We start from the raw sequence: 12,113 nt of genomic DNA, 5'->3' as shown, positions 1-12,113 counted from the left end.
ACTTCCCTCAGCCTTGAGTGTACAAACAGTATGTCTCTAATAATCACTTAACGTAGCGCCAGAGCTTCTTAACACTAATTTATTGTGTGTTTTAAGTGTGTTTATTAATTCTGCTTTAACTTCCTGGTGACTTCCCGGTGGCCAGTAACTAGAGGAAAGTAACAGTAATATAAACACTTCAAGCTTGGGATTTGCACACGCACCTCCCAGCCCCTGAGAAAACGTCACACCCTCCCAGGGCGATTAGATTGGGCCTTTAATAAACCCGCCGCAGCCTTCCCGTCTCGCCCCGGGGCGCGCACTTCCGGCCGCGGGGGCGCTCGGGAGCTCGCCCCGCTAGCTTCCACCAACCAGCGGCTCCGCCCGCCGGCGCGACTGCGCGCGCGCACATTTGTGCGCAGGTTCGAATCTTCGCCGCTTCGCAGTTGCTCACCAACGTCCGGCAGCACCTCGGCTGCAGTAAGGGCGGTGCACGAGGGCCGGGCTGGACCGGCCGCGCCCACCCCCTCCGCCCACTGCATCTTCCAGCAGCCGTCTCGCGGAGACTTTGTCCTCGCCCTTCCTCTCGCGCCCCGCCCTCGCCCCCGCAGCTATCGGTGCTCGGCCTCCCGCGCCGGGCGGGCTCCGCCCGAGCCTTCGGGACCCATGGCTAAGCGGCGTGCGGCCGAGCCGCTGACGTTCCACGTGCCTTGGAAGCGGCTCCTGCTGTGCGATTTCCTTGAGGAGCCGCCGCCGCCTCCACCGCCGCCGCTCTGGATCCCGCCGCCGGGGGCCTCGCATCCCAGGCAGCCCTTCCGCGTCCCAGAGCTTCCACGAAAGCGTAAAATAGACGCGGGGGCTATGACGGAACCTTCGGTTTCGCCCAGTAAGCGCCGCGACGGCGGGGACACCGGCGCCCCGGGGCGTGAGGGCCGCGGCCTGGAGACCGGCGAGCCGCCGCTCCTGCAGCCGCTTGTACGGCCCCGCGGGCCGGGGGAGGAGCCCCAGAGCGTCCGGCCCCCGAGCGGCAGTGGCGACGACGGGGCGGGGCGCGCAGAGCCCCAGCGGGGAGAATGGGGGGCAGCACCGCGCCAGGTAGGGGCTGGCGGTGGGCTGGGCGCTCGGGGGGCGGGGGCGTGTGAGGGCTGAAGGGGTCACGCTTTTCCGGGCACTTCGCGTCCCGGGAAGGAATCGGTCGGGTCTAGATTTGCCTCCGTCACGACACTCCGAAAGCTGGAAAACAGGGTCCCCGCCGTAGGAACGAACACCTCCCCCCCGCCCCCCGCCAAATACACCAAGTGCCCCAGAGAGTTTTAAGATACTTTAGGGGGAAAAGTGGCCTTGCACCTGTGCTGTGTGAGAGGGAATCTGGTCTTGACAGACTGTTTAGCGCCTGGTGAAGACGTTGACTGTGAACCTAAATAAGTTCAGCTCAACAACAAACGTCGGAGAAAGGTGTATCGCACCTTCTTTCGTTTAACGATGATTTTTTTCCCCCGGAATTCGTGGTAATTTTCTTTCTAAAGAGGGTGACCGTTGTGGTAGCCATCACTTGGACATCCTTTAGGCATGGTACAACTCTTGGTAGAGAAAAAGGGCTTCCGAATGTTGGGAAAAGGTGTTTTAACTCAGTGTTAAATATGATCCTGTGAAAGAGGATCGTTGTTGAAAATTAATTTAGTTCTTAAGGTAAATCCTGTGTATGAGGATCTTTGGAGAGTTTCAGTTCCCTGGGAATGAGCCTGCCCCATCTCTGCACATAAGCTCTGTCTAGATCTGTGCTATTCACTGTGGCAGCCGCTAGCTGGCTGTGCGACGCAACTGAACGCCTGAAATGTGACTAGTCCAAACTGAGACGTGCTCAAAGTGTAAAATACTAGATACTAGATTTTGAAGGTCTCAAAAATGTTTACATTGATGATATTGAAATAATTTCGAGGTCTTGGATTGAATAAAATAGATTTCATTTCACCTGTTTCTTTTACTTAATATGACTTTTAGAAAATTTTAAATTATGTTTGTGGCTGGCATTATGTATTTTGGGGGCAATTTGGTCTAGTCTTAGGAGTTCAAGGTGAGTTTTGGCAGTTCTGGGTTTGATCAGCTTTCAGGATGGAAGAACCAAATTCAGGGCTCGGAATTCAGCAAATTCTCTCAACCACTACATCTTAGCATTCACCCTACATTTTTCCATTGTCTTAGGTATCTTACAGAGAATTTATCAGGTACTTTGCCAATAAAATAATGGGAATCTTTATAGCTGGGAAAGATCTTTTCTTCTGTGTTGTAAAAGATACAGCTATTATGATGAGCATTTATGGATGAAATTATAAATTGTAAATATTTCTACCCCCAGTTTTCTTTGAATTTAGAAAACATGAGCATTAGACTTCTTTCTTCAGACTGCTTTTAGAATTCAAATCAGCTTAAGACAGAATGATAGCACTTATAGTTTGAAAACAGAATAAACAATTTCCAATTAAATCATGTACCAATGTGCAAAACCTGAAGAATAAAAAAGCCAGAATGATAGTCATCTGGACTTATTTGGTATGCACATAATTACTGTGTAAAATGAAAACGTGACTGTTTTTGGTATCCCACCCATACCTAGGCTTGTCTTTCCTACCAGAGTATACTGACTGCAGTATGCCACAAATTGATAAGAAGGAAATAGAAATGTCAGGCCAAGAGAAGCTTTTAGTAAACCGACAGCCATCTGCTTAGAATCTCCTAGAACAAGCCTGTATTTTCCATAACAGTGACCACATCAGGCAGCTCATTGCTTCCTATAGTCAGTACAAGCCCATGGCAGAGAATAACCTTGGTTCTTGGGATTCCTTCTCCAAGAGTAGTTGCCTGTTCGTTTTTCTTTTGGCAAAAGCCCAGGAAACCTCATATTCCTTTCTTTTGATCTGTTCCTTGAGCTGCTTCTCTTGTGCAAACTTAAGTTTTCTTCAGATTTCTCTCTTTCCTACCACCAAAGATGCAAGTTTTTGTTTAGTGTATAGCCCAGGGAAAATAGGATATAGCAAAAATACGGAATGGTTAAGAAGCTTTTTCAGTTCATGCAGCATATATCTCCCTGGTTGGTATTGCGTTAAGAATAGAACTTAAGTCCCTGCCCTTACCTTGGGACTTCATTTAGGAAGAGTTTCCTCACATATGTTTTTTCTGTATTTAGGATGCAATCTAGGCAGAATAGTGGTAAAGTCTTTCTGCCCAAGAACCTCAGAATATTTACTGAGTTGTTTCAGGTGTGTGTGTGTTTTAACTGGAGAACTAAAATAACACTAGGTATTACTTCAGTAAGTATTCAGTTGTCTTTTCACGTTAGTGTCACTTTATGCGGATTCAGTACTCTCTCAGTGCTGACCCTTACTGTTACTATTTTAAATAAAAAGGAAGCAGACATGTTATCTTGTAAGAAGAAAGAAATATTGGTTCATAGGCTTCTTGAGATATAATATCTTAGCAGTGTTGGGCAGTTACAATGCCAAATCATGTTTCACACGAGTTCTTTCCATTTTTTACTGATGATGAAACGGACATAGGTCAATATCAGAGTTAGTGGGTGGTGAAGTTATCATGCAAATGAAGGTATGGTAGCAAAGTTTGTGATTTTAACTACTAGGTTATACTGACTTGATGAAAGGATGTTTTTTGTCCTGTCTTTATAGGTGGATAATTGGGATAATAGATTTTTTTCCAAAAGGCAGAGAAATAGTTCCCTATTTTTACTTCTAGGTACTTATTAAAATGAAATTTTTCTTGGCATCCTTTGAGTTATTACTTTTTTTATCCCAGTGTTAAGAAATTCGAGAGAGACTCTTGTGTCTAAGGCACTGAGTGAACTTCTTGATGAGATTTCCTTATATACCTGTGCTCTCCATCAAAGTAGCTAGCCATGGAATACCCGTTGTGGCTCAGTGAAAATGAATCTGACCAGCAACCATGAGAATGCAGGTTCCATCCCTGGACTTGCTCAGTAGGTTAAGGATCTGGCGTTGCTGTGAGCTGTGTTGTAGGTTACAGATGCTGCTCGGATCTGGCATTGCTGTGGCTGTAGCATAGGCCGACAGCTGCAGCTCCTATTTGACCATGGGAACCTTCATATGGCTCAGGTGCGCCCCTAAAAAGAAGAAAGGGGAAAAAAAAATAGCTAGCCACATGTGGCTAGTGAATATTGAAATATGACTACTCTGAATAGTGCTAGAAATGTAAAATACCTGCCAGATTTTGAAAACTTCTTTTTCTTTTTAGGGCCATGTCTGAGGCATATCAAAGTTCCCAGGCTAGGGGTTGAGTTGGAGCTGTAGCTGCTAGCCCATGCCAAAGCCACAGCAACACAGGATCTGAGCCGTTTCTGTGACCTACACCACAGCTCACAGCAACTCTAGATCCTTAACCCACTAAGTGGGGCCAGGGATTGAACCTGCAACCTCATGGATAGTAGTGAAATTTGTCACCACTGAGCCACAATAGGAACTCTGATTTTGAAAACTTTCAGTATAACAAAAAGAATGTAAAATACCTCATAAATTTTTAAAAATATTGACTGCATATTGAAATGATAATATTTTGACTATACTAGGTCAAGTAAAATTCCAAGGTGAATTTCACATGTTTCTTTTTGCCTTTTTTTTTTTTAAAACTGAGCTTACTCGAAGATTTAACATATGTGGGTTCCATTATATATCTGTTGGATAATGGTGCTAAAGTAAAAACACAACTTAGTAGACTAAATATAGATATATATCCATCTGGGAAAGGTGTTAACCTTCAAAATGGTTACCTTGGAAGCCTATATATAATTGCAATGCCATCTCTTTTGCACAAAGTGTTTTTGGGATGCTTTTGAAATTTTGTGGTTTTGAACTTCATTGGAACATCAACTTCATAGTTACTTGAAACAATTTTATAGCCTTTCAGAGTAAGCTGTTCAATTTTTAAGGGGCTGATACTCACTTGGACTTACAAGTTTTGGTATATTGATTTAACAGTTGTGTCTTTCACAAGGTGGATTCTTTAATAAGAGGATCAGTTAAGATTCTATTTACTGTGGTTTATTCTAATACTTTTTAGAAGGTTGTCAAAATATTTTAGCCTATATGTAAAGTCAGTATCTTAAAATACCAAATATCAGGGAGAAGACCAAAAGTAATTTTTAAGACATGTTGATGTATGTTTTAAATAAGCTGTTTTCCTCACTGAAAGGTAAAAAAATTTAAGACCATCTTTAGGCATTATTTTTTGGTTGAAAAATGGAAGAAAATTCTGGGAAGAGAAGCTCTTGGAGGAAATTCTTTTAAATTTAAACCACTAACAAATACTTTCACAAATTCATGAGTATGAAAACGCATAGATTTGACTAAGTCCATGAACTTCTTTTTGATTAGGCAGAATTAAAAATGTATATTTGTTGAAGATGCAGATTTAAAGACTGCAAAATATTACGTGAGTTTGCTTTTTAAAACAGAAGAAAATTTGCTTTATAAAAAAACTTAACTTTCTCTAAATCATTGATATACTTTCATCTCTCTCTTCTTTTCACTAAAGTTCAATGAAGAATTTTGGCAGTATAACACCTTCCAGTACTGGAGGAATCCTTTACCACCTATTGATCTGGCAGACATTGAAGATATAAATGAAGACAGCCTGACAGAAACAACACTTCAGGGCAAGAATGAAGTGGTTGAGATTGACATGGAGTCCTGACAGAGGAGCTGAAAAAATGGGTTTTTCTGAATTTGAGGAGACATGTCTAAGTGAATTTATGTATTCTAAGGGAAAAAGTCATTTTCCATCTTGATAATGATATCATTCCCAAACCTGTAAAATGAAGAAAAGTTGTTTTAAGGATAAATGCCTGCAGTCACTACTGAACCTCTTAATGGGGATTTGTCAAGGATATAGTGCAGTTATAGGGAAAGTATTTTATGTATCCGTTCTTAAAGAAAAATTTATGTTAGGTTCTAGATTTGAAGATCTCAATCTTATAAAAAGGAATTCTGATAGTTTTAGAAATAGATGGGAACCATTCAAATATCCCTATTGTTGCACCAAAAAGTTAGTTTGTGGTACATGAAATGAATATTGTTTTATAATAACTTATTAATAAAATACTTTCTAATACATTTTATTGACTCTTCTTAGTTGAACAGATAGCTTAAACATCTATGCAAACTTAAAATGTGGGGGATTCTTTCTGAAAGCTGGTTTTGTTTTAAAAGAGCTTTCTAAATGTATAGTAGTGAGAATTTCAATTTGGGTAGCATGTTTGCATAACTTCCAGTATTTAATGTTTGTTAAATTTGACTTTGGGCAATCAAAAATGGATAAAGAACAATGAGAAATGAGTAGGTGCTTCCTTCCCCCCCTTCCCAGGATAAGAAGGAAGATATTTTTCATATATATATATATATTTTTAATTTTAATTTCTTGGTTTTGAACTGCTTTGAGGGCATGGTATTTATAGTTTTTGTTTTTAAGGGCTGCATATGAGCATGTGGAAGTTCCTAGTGTAGGGGATGAATCAGAGCAGCAGCTGTCGGCCTGTGCCACAGCAATGCCAGATGTAAGCCATGTATGTAGCCTACACTGCAGCTCATGGCAACCCCAGATCCTTATCCCACTGAGTGAGGCCAGGGATAGAACACACATTCTTGTGGATACTAGTCAGGTTCATTACTGCTGAGCCACAATGGAGACTCTACAAATAAATTTGTAGTTTATTACTTTAGACTCATCAACACAGACAATACTTCAAAAGTCTTTGCCTGGTCCCCCTCTTGAGAGATACTCATAAAACTGTTCTTAGGTGGACTTTGGGTGTAGCTTTTTTTTTTAAAAGCATCAATCCTTTTTCTTCCCATTCCTCAAATGTGCATACAAGTTTGAAAACCACTAGACTAATGGTAGTTTTTCCTGTTTAAAGGAGATAACTAAATTGAACTGAAGCAATGCCTCCTTAATCAGCTTGGTTTTTATTTTGCTCTGTGATGGTTTTCTTACAGATAAATTATTGTGTTGTTATTACAATTTCATTGTTAAATAAAGTAAGCAATTTGTGTTTGAGTTATGTGACTATCAATAATTACTTTAACTTTTGTACTGAATCCAGAATGTTGGCTTTGTAATTGACTAACTTGTCCTTGCTTGTACACTTTTGTTGTTGATGATATTAGATCTGAAATTTAGGAACAATGATAAATGCCAGTGAAAGAGAGGGGAAAGAAAAAAACACACCAATGTTTTGTGTGTACTGAAGGATTTAAGTATGGGTTGACATTATTACAAATATTCTAGAACAGAAGACAAACTGTATAATATTAGAGTTAAGGCTTTGGCGTCAGATGTGGTTCAAAGTCTATCCTGCCACTTTCTACCTATGTAACATTAAGCAAGTTATTTCTTATCTCTAAGTCCCAGATGCCTCACTTGTAAAATGAGAAACAATAAATAGTATCTACCTCAGACTATGTTTATTGTCAAGCAGTGTACTAAGTACTTTATCTGTATCATTTTGTTTAATTCTCATAATAATCTTATAGGTATAAAAATATTAGAATAAGTGTGCTTCCTATGGTTGCACTTCATTCCACTTTATTTATTTATTTGCTTTTTTAAGGTATCACCCACAGCATATGGAAGTTCCCAGGTTAGGACTTGAAGCTACAGCTGCTGGCCTATAGCCACAGCAATGTGGGATCCGAGCCGCGTCTGTGACCTACACCACAACTCACAGCAGCGCCGGATCCCTGACCCACTGAGCAAGGCTAGGGATTGAACCCGCATCTTCATGGATACTAATCAGATTCTTTTCCTCTGCCCAGGAACTTCTCGTTCCACTTTAAATTGTTTCTAGAAGTTTAAGGATAAGAGTTGGGATTGAAGAAGTAGCAAGCAAAGCAGGCAAGTGGAGGGAAGCTGTTGAAGTACCGTGGAAATGGTAAATATTCCCTTCTATTTGACCTGAGTGTAGGAAGTTTGCCATTTTTGTTGACAATTCCTAGTGCCTGTCATAGTAAGAGTATGCATGAATGAATGAATGGACACTGTTGATAAGGTCATGCCAGCAATTTTAGGCCATTTCCTGAAGAAGTGTATACAAAAAATTTGTGTAGAGATCGAGCAGTAGAACATTGGAAATGTGCTAAATTTATCATATTTATTGTATAATGACATAAGCACTAAGATATGTCCTCCAGATGAACAATAGGAGGTGGTTATTTTCTTTGACACAAAATTTCATAGGACAGCACACTGCAGTGTCTTGAGTGAAGGAGATTCAAAGAGTAGCTTGAACAACTTTTTCAGGCATATGTCAAAAACATTTAAGGAGTTCCCATCATGGCTCAGTGGTTAACGACTAGGAACGATGAGGTTGCGGGTTCAATCCCTGGCCTCGCTCAGTGGGTTAAGGATCCAACGTTGCTGTGAGCTGCGGTATAGGTCACAGACAAGGCTCGGATCTGGTGTTGCTGTGGCTGTGGTGTAGGCTGGCAGCTGTAGCTCCAGTTAGACCCCTAGCCTGGGAACCTCCATATGCTTCAGGGTGAGGCCCTTAAGAAAGCAAAAAAAAAAAAAAAAAGTTCTCTCTCTTTTTTTTTTTTTTGAGTTGTATATCCTTCACCCAGTTTCCCTAATGTAATATCTTACATTATTACAGTATGATTATGAAAATGAGGAAATTAACATCAATACTGTTACACTTTTATGAGGATGTGGAAAGAGTGACCAGATAACTCTTAAGAATATATGTCAAAAAACTTAAAAGTTTCAGATTTCACTTTTGTCTCAGTAACATGCTTTTTAGGGCTCAAGATTCAATCCTGGTTCACATTATATATTTGGTTGTATTTCTTTATTCTCATTTAAACAATTGCTCAGAATTTCTTTGCCTTTCATGACTTTGGTGCTTTTTGAAGAGTACTGGGTATTTCATGGCATGGCACTCAATTTTTTTTCCCCCATAATTAGGCATTTTTGATAAGAACTCTGTAGAAGTGATATAACCTTAGTGCATCATACCAGGAGGCACTGGATGTCAGTTTGTCTCATTATTAGTGATAGTAATAATTATTTAGTGGTTGTCTGGTTTCTCTCTTGTAATGTTACAATCTGGGAATCTGGGAAGTCACTGTCTTTTTTTTTTTCTTCAAGGCCGCACCTGCAGCTTATGGAAGTTCCCAGGCTAGGTAGGGGTTGAATTGGAGCTGCAGCTGCTGGCCTACACCACTGCCACAGCCAACGCCAGATCTGAGACATGTCTGCAACCACTGCTCATGGCAATGCCGGATCCTTAACTCACTAAGAGAGGCCAAGAATTGAACTGAAGTCTTCATGGATACTAGTTGGATTCGTTACTACTGAGCTGCAACAGGAACTCCTGGGAAGATACTTTGAAACTGTATGAATTTCTCATCTGCTCACAAGTGTTAGACTTTATTGATTCCTGCCTGAAATACTTCTCTGATATATGTCAAATGGTAATTTTCTATTTCCATCATCACTAGTATATTTATTAATTGGAATTCTACTATAAAGGAAGTTTTCCTTTCACCCTCATTTTTTATTGAATTATTTATCTTTTTTTTTTTTTTTCTTTTTTGTCTTTTGAGGGCCATACCTGTGGCAAATGGAGGTTCCTAGGCTAGGGGTCCAATTGGAGCTGTAGCCACTGGCCTACACCACAGCCACAACAACTTGGGATCCAAGCCACGTCTGCGATCTATACCATAGCTCCTGGCAATGCCGGATCCTTAACCCACTGAGTGAGGCCAGGGATTGAACCTGCAACCTCATGGTTCTGAGTTGGATTAGTTTCCGCTGTGCCATGACGGGAACTCTGAGTTATTTATCTTAATACAAACTGTTGAGTATATATTTTATTCTATTAACTATAATCTATTACTGTCGTTATTTTGTTGCTCAAATTATTCCTGATTTGGCCATTGGGAGTCTCTACAAGTTGGCTTTTGGGCCCTCCCCTTGTAAAATGTGTTTTATTACTTTGTGAATACGGGTTAATATTGGTAGTGCAATTCTGCATTTACAAGGTCCATGGATGGAAGTCAGTGGCAACACTGTTACTCAGTGAACAATTCAAGCCTTGGTATCCTCAAAAAATCGGGACACCAATAACTCGGATAAGCAGAGTTGGGGTGAAATGACATGGTGGCTATGGGGAACACATAATGAACACTAAATACATATCTCTCTTTCCTTATAGTACTTGAAACACATGCATTCACCATCATTTTGATAGTTAACTATTAGTGACCTCTCAATACCTAAAGTTGACTGAAAAAAACACCCTAGGAAGATCACTTTTAAAGAATTTCAGCTCTTGGATTATCTGGAGTACACAGGCCTAAACAATAATAATACAGCACTTCTCATTTATTGATTGCTGTATTTTGGATCCTTATAATATTGATTCTACAAGCAGAGATAGGCCCCAAGATCCCCAGCCCTTGTAACATCCAGTTACTTGATCAAACACTAATTCAGGTACTACTGTGAATACTTCTATGGGTATAATTAAGGTCTCCAACCAGTTGACCTTAAGATAGGTAGAGGATCTAGGTGGGCCTGATCTAATCACATGAGTCCTTTAAATATGGGCAGAGAGGTACGAAGTGTGGGAGGCATTCAATATGAGAGTAATTTTCCTTTTGGTTTTGTAGATGGAGGGTACCCTGTGATAAGAATCAGCAACAACTGGAGGTTGAGTCACTCCTGGTGGCCAGCCAGAAAGAAAATGGAACCTCAGTCCTACAACCTCAAGGATCTAAACTCAGCCAACAACCTGAATGAACTTGGAAATGGATTCTTCCTTAGAGCCTTCAGAAAGAACATAGGCTGGCTGGCAGCTTGGTTTCAGCCTAATGATATTCTGATCAGAGAGAACCTTGCATGTCAAGCTGGACTACTGAAATATAGAATTGTGAGCTAATAAATTGATACATATTTTTCTAAGCTGCTTAGTTTGTAGTAATTTATATGCAGCAATAGAAAACTAATACAGACCCCATCACTTTTTAACAGCTCCTCACCTTCTCACACAGATGTTTGGCACAGGTATTTCTCTTGTAATTACTTTTGTCCTGAAATTATTTCTTCGAAAAGCCCTAATTCCTTTATTAGAGAATGGCATTTCAAAATGAAGATCAAGGAGTTCCTGTTGTGGCTCAGCAGGTTAGGAACCTAACATAGTGTCTGTGAGGATGCTGGTTTGATCTCTGGCCTTGCTCAGTGCGATAAGGATCTGGTGTTGCCACAAGCTGCGGCATAGGTGGATATGGCTCAGATCCAGCGTTGCCGCGACTGTGGTATAGGCTGGCAGCTGCAGCTCAATTTGACCCCTAGCCTGGGAACTTCTAAACTTCCATACACTGCATGTGAGGCCTTAAAAAGGAAGAAAAATAGAAATGAAGATTTGATGTTCCCATTGCGACTCATTGGGTTAAGAACCCGACATAGTGTCCATGACAATGCGGTTTCAATCCTTGGCCTCACTCAGTGGATCAGGGATTTGGCATTTCTGGTATAGACTGCGGATGCAGCTCAGATCTGGTATTGCTGTGACTATGGACTAAGCCTGCTACTGCAGCTCCAACACGACCCCTTAGCCTGGGAACTTCCATGTGCTGCAGGTATAGCCTTAAAAAGAAAAAAAAAAAAAAAAGAAATGAAGATCTTGGTGCAAGATCTGTTCATTGGTATCATGGGTATCCTTGTTTCTAGGTCCTTTTATTAAACACTAAAATATATGCTTATATATGCAACTATATGTATTTCTATATCTGTATTTTGTGTCTATATCTGTATATACAGATTTTAAGTGGATTTTTAAAATATTTTAAAATACATGAATTCATGCTGATACAGCATTGCAGGGTTCATTCTAATTTTCCCTCTTTCCTTATCTGTAACTCCTTTCTCCAAAAGTGAGAAAACTGGGCTTTTTCCCCCATAGTGTATTTATTTGCTTAATCCTCAAATACATATAATAAAGTTTGTAAACTGCTAACCTATACTTCTGTAAAAAGTAGGCTGGCTAATTAGAGTAAAATATCGGTATACACTTATGTTTGCTTTTAGCTTTTGGATATTCAATTGAAATGTTA

General features: G+C 40.5%; 2 protein-coding genes across 4 annotated transcripts in view; both read left to right on the top strand.

Annotated features, from left to right (window-relative positions):
* Window positions 1–387: 387 nt before the first annotated feature.
* C1H9orf40 (chromosome 1 C9orf40 homolog) lies at window positions 388–7,455 on the top strand. Its single transcript, XM_003121960.5, has 2 exons — window positions 388–1,074; window positions 5,539–7,455. Exons 1-2 carry the CDS (start codon window positions 646–648, stop codon window positions 5,695–5,697), a joined length of 588 nt encoding a protein of 195 aa, XP_003122008.2. The 5' UTR covers window positions 388–645; the 3' UTR covers window positions 5,698–7,455.
* A 442-nt stretch (window positions 7,456–7,897) lies between these two features.
* The window catches only part of TRPM6 (transient receptor potential cation channel subfamily M member 6), a 228,844-nt gene continuing 224,628 nt past the window's right edge, over window positions 7,898–12,113 (top strand). The window contains exons 1-2 of one of the 3 annotated variants that reach the window (XM_084987940.1): window positions 7,898–7,930; window positions 10,671–10,930. The gene's annotated coding sequence lies outside the window, so the exon portion shown is untranslated. Of the gene's footprint in view, window positions 7,931–9,162; window positions 9,471–10,670; window positions 10,931–11,031; window positions 11,065–12,113 lie in introns of those variants that run through there. The other 2 variants (XM_084987936.1, XM_084987933.1) reach the window with 2 other exon arrangements.

This window comes from Sus scrofa, chromosome 1 (genome assembly GCF_054392235.1).
Source record: "Sus scrofa isolate SSC_HxYL_T2T_F1_AM1 chromosome 1, Sscrofa_HxYL_maternal_Yorkshire_Landrace_v2.0, whole genome shotgun sequence".
Taxonomy (NCBI): Eukaryota; Metazoa; Chordata; class Mammalia; order Artiodactyla; family Suidae; genus Sus; species Sus scrofa.
The sequence above is the reverse complement of the archived record's forward strand: the minus strand, read 5'-3'. Positions and strand labels throughout refer to the sequence as shown.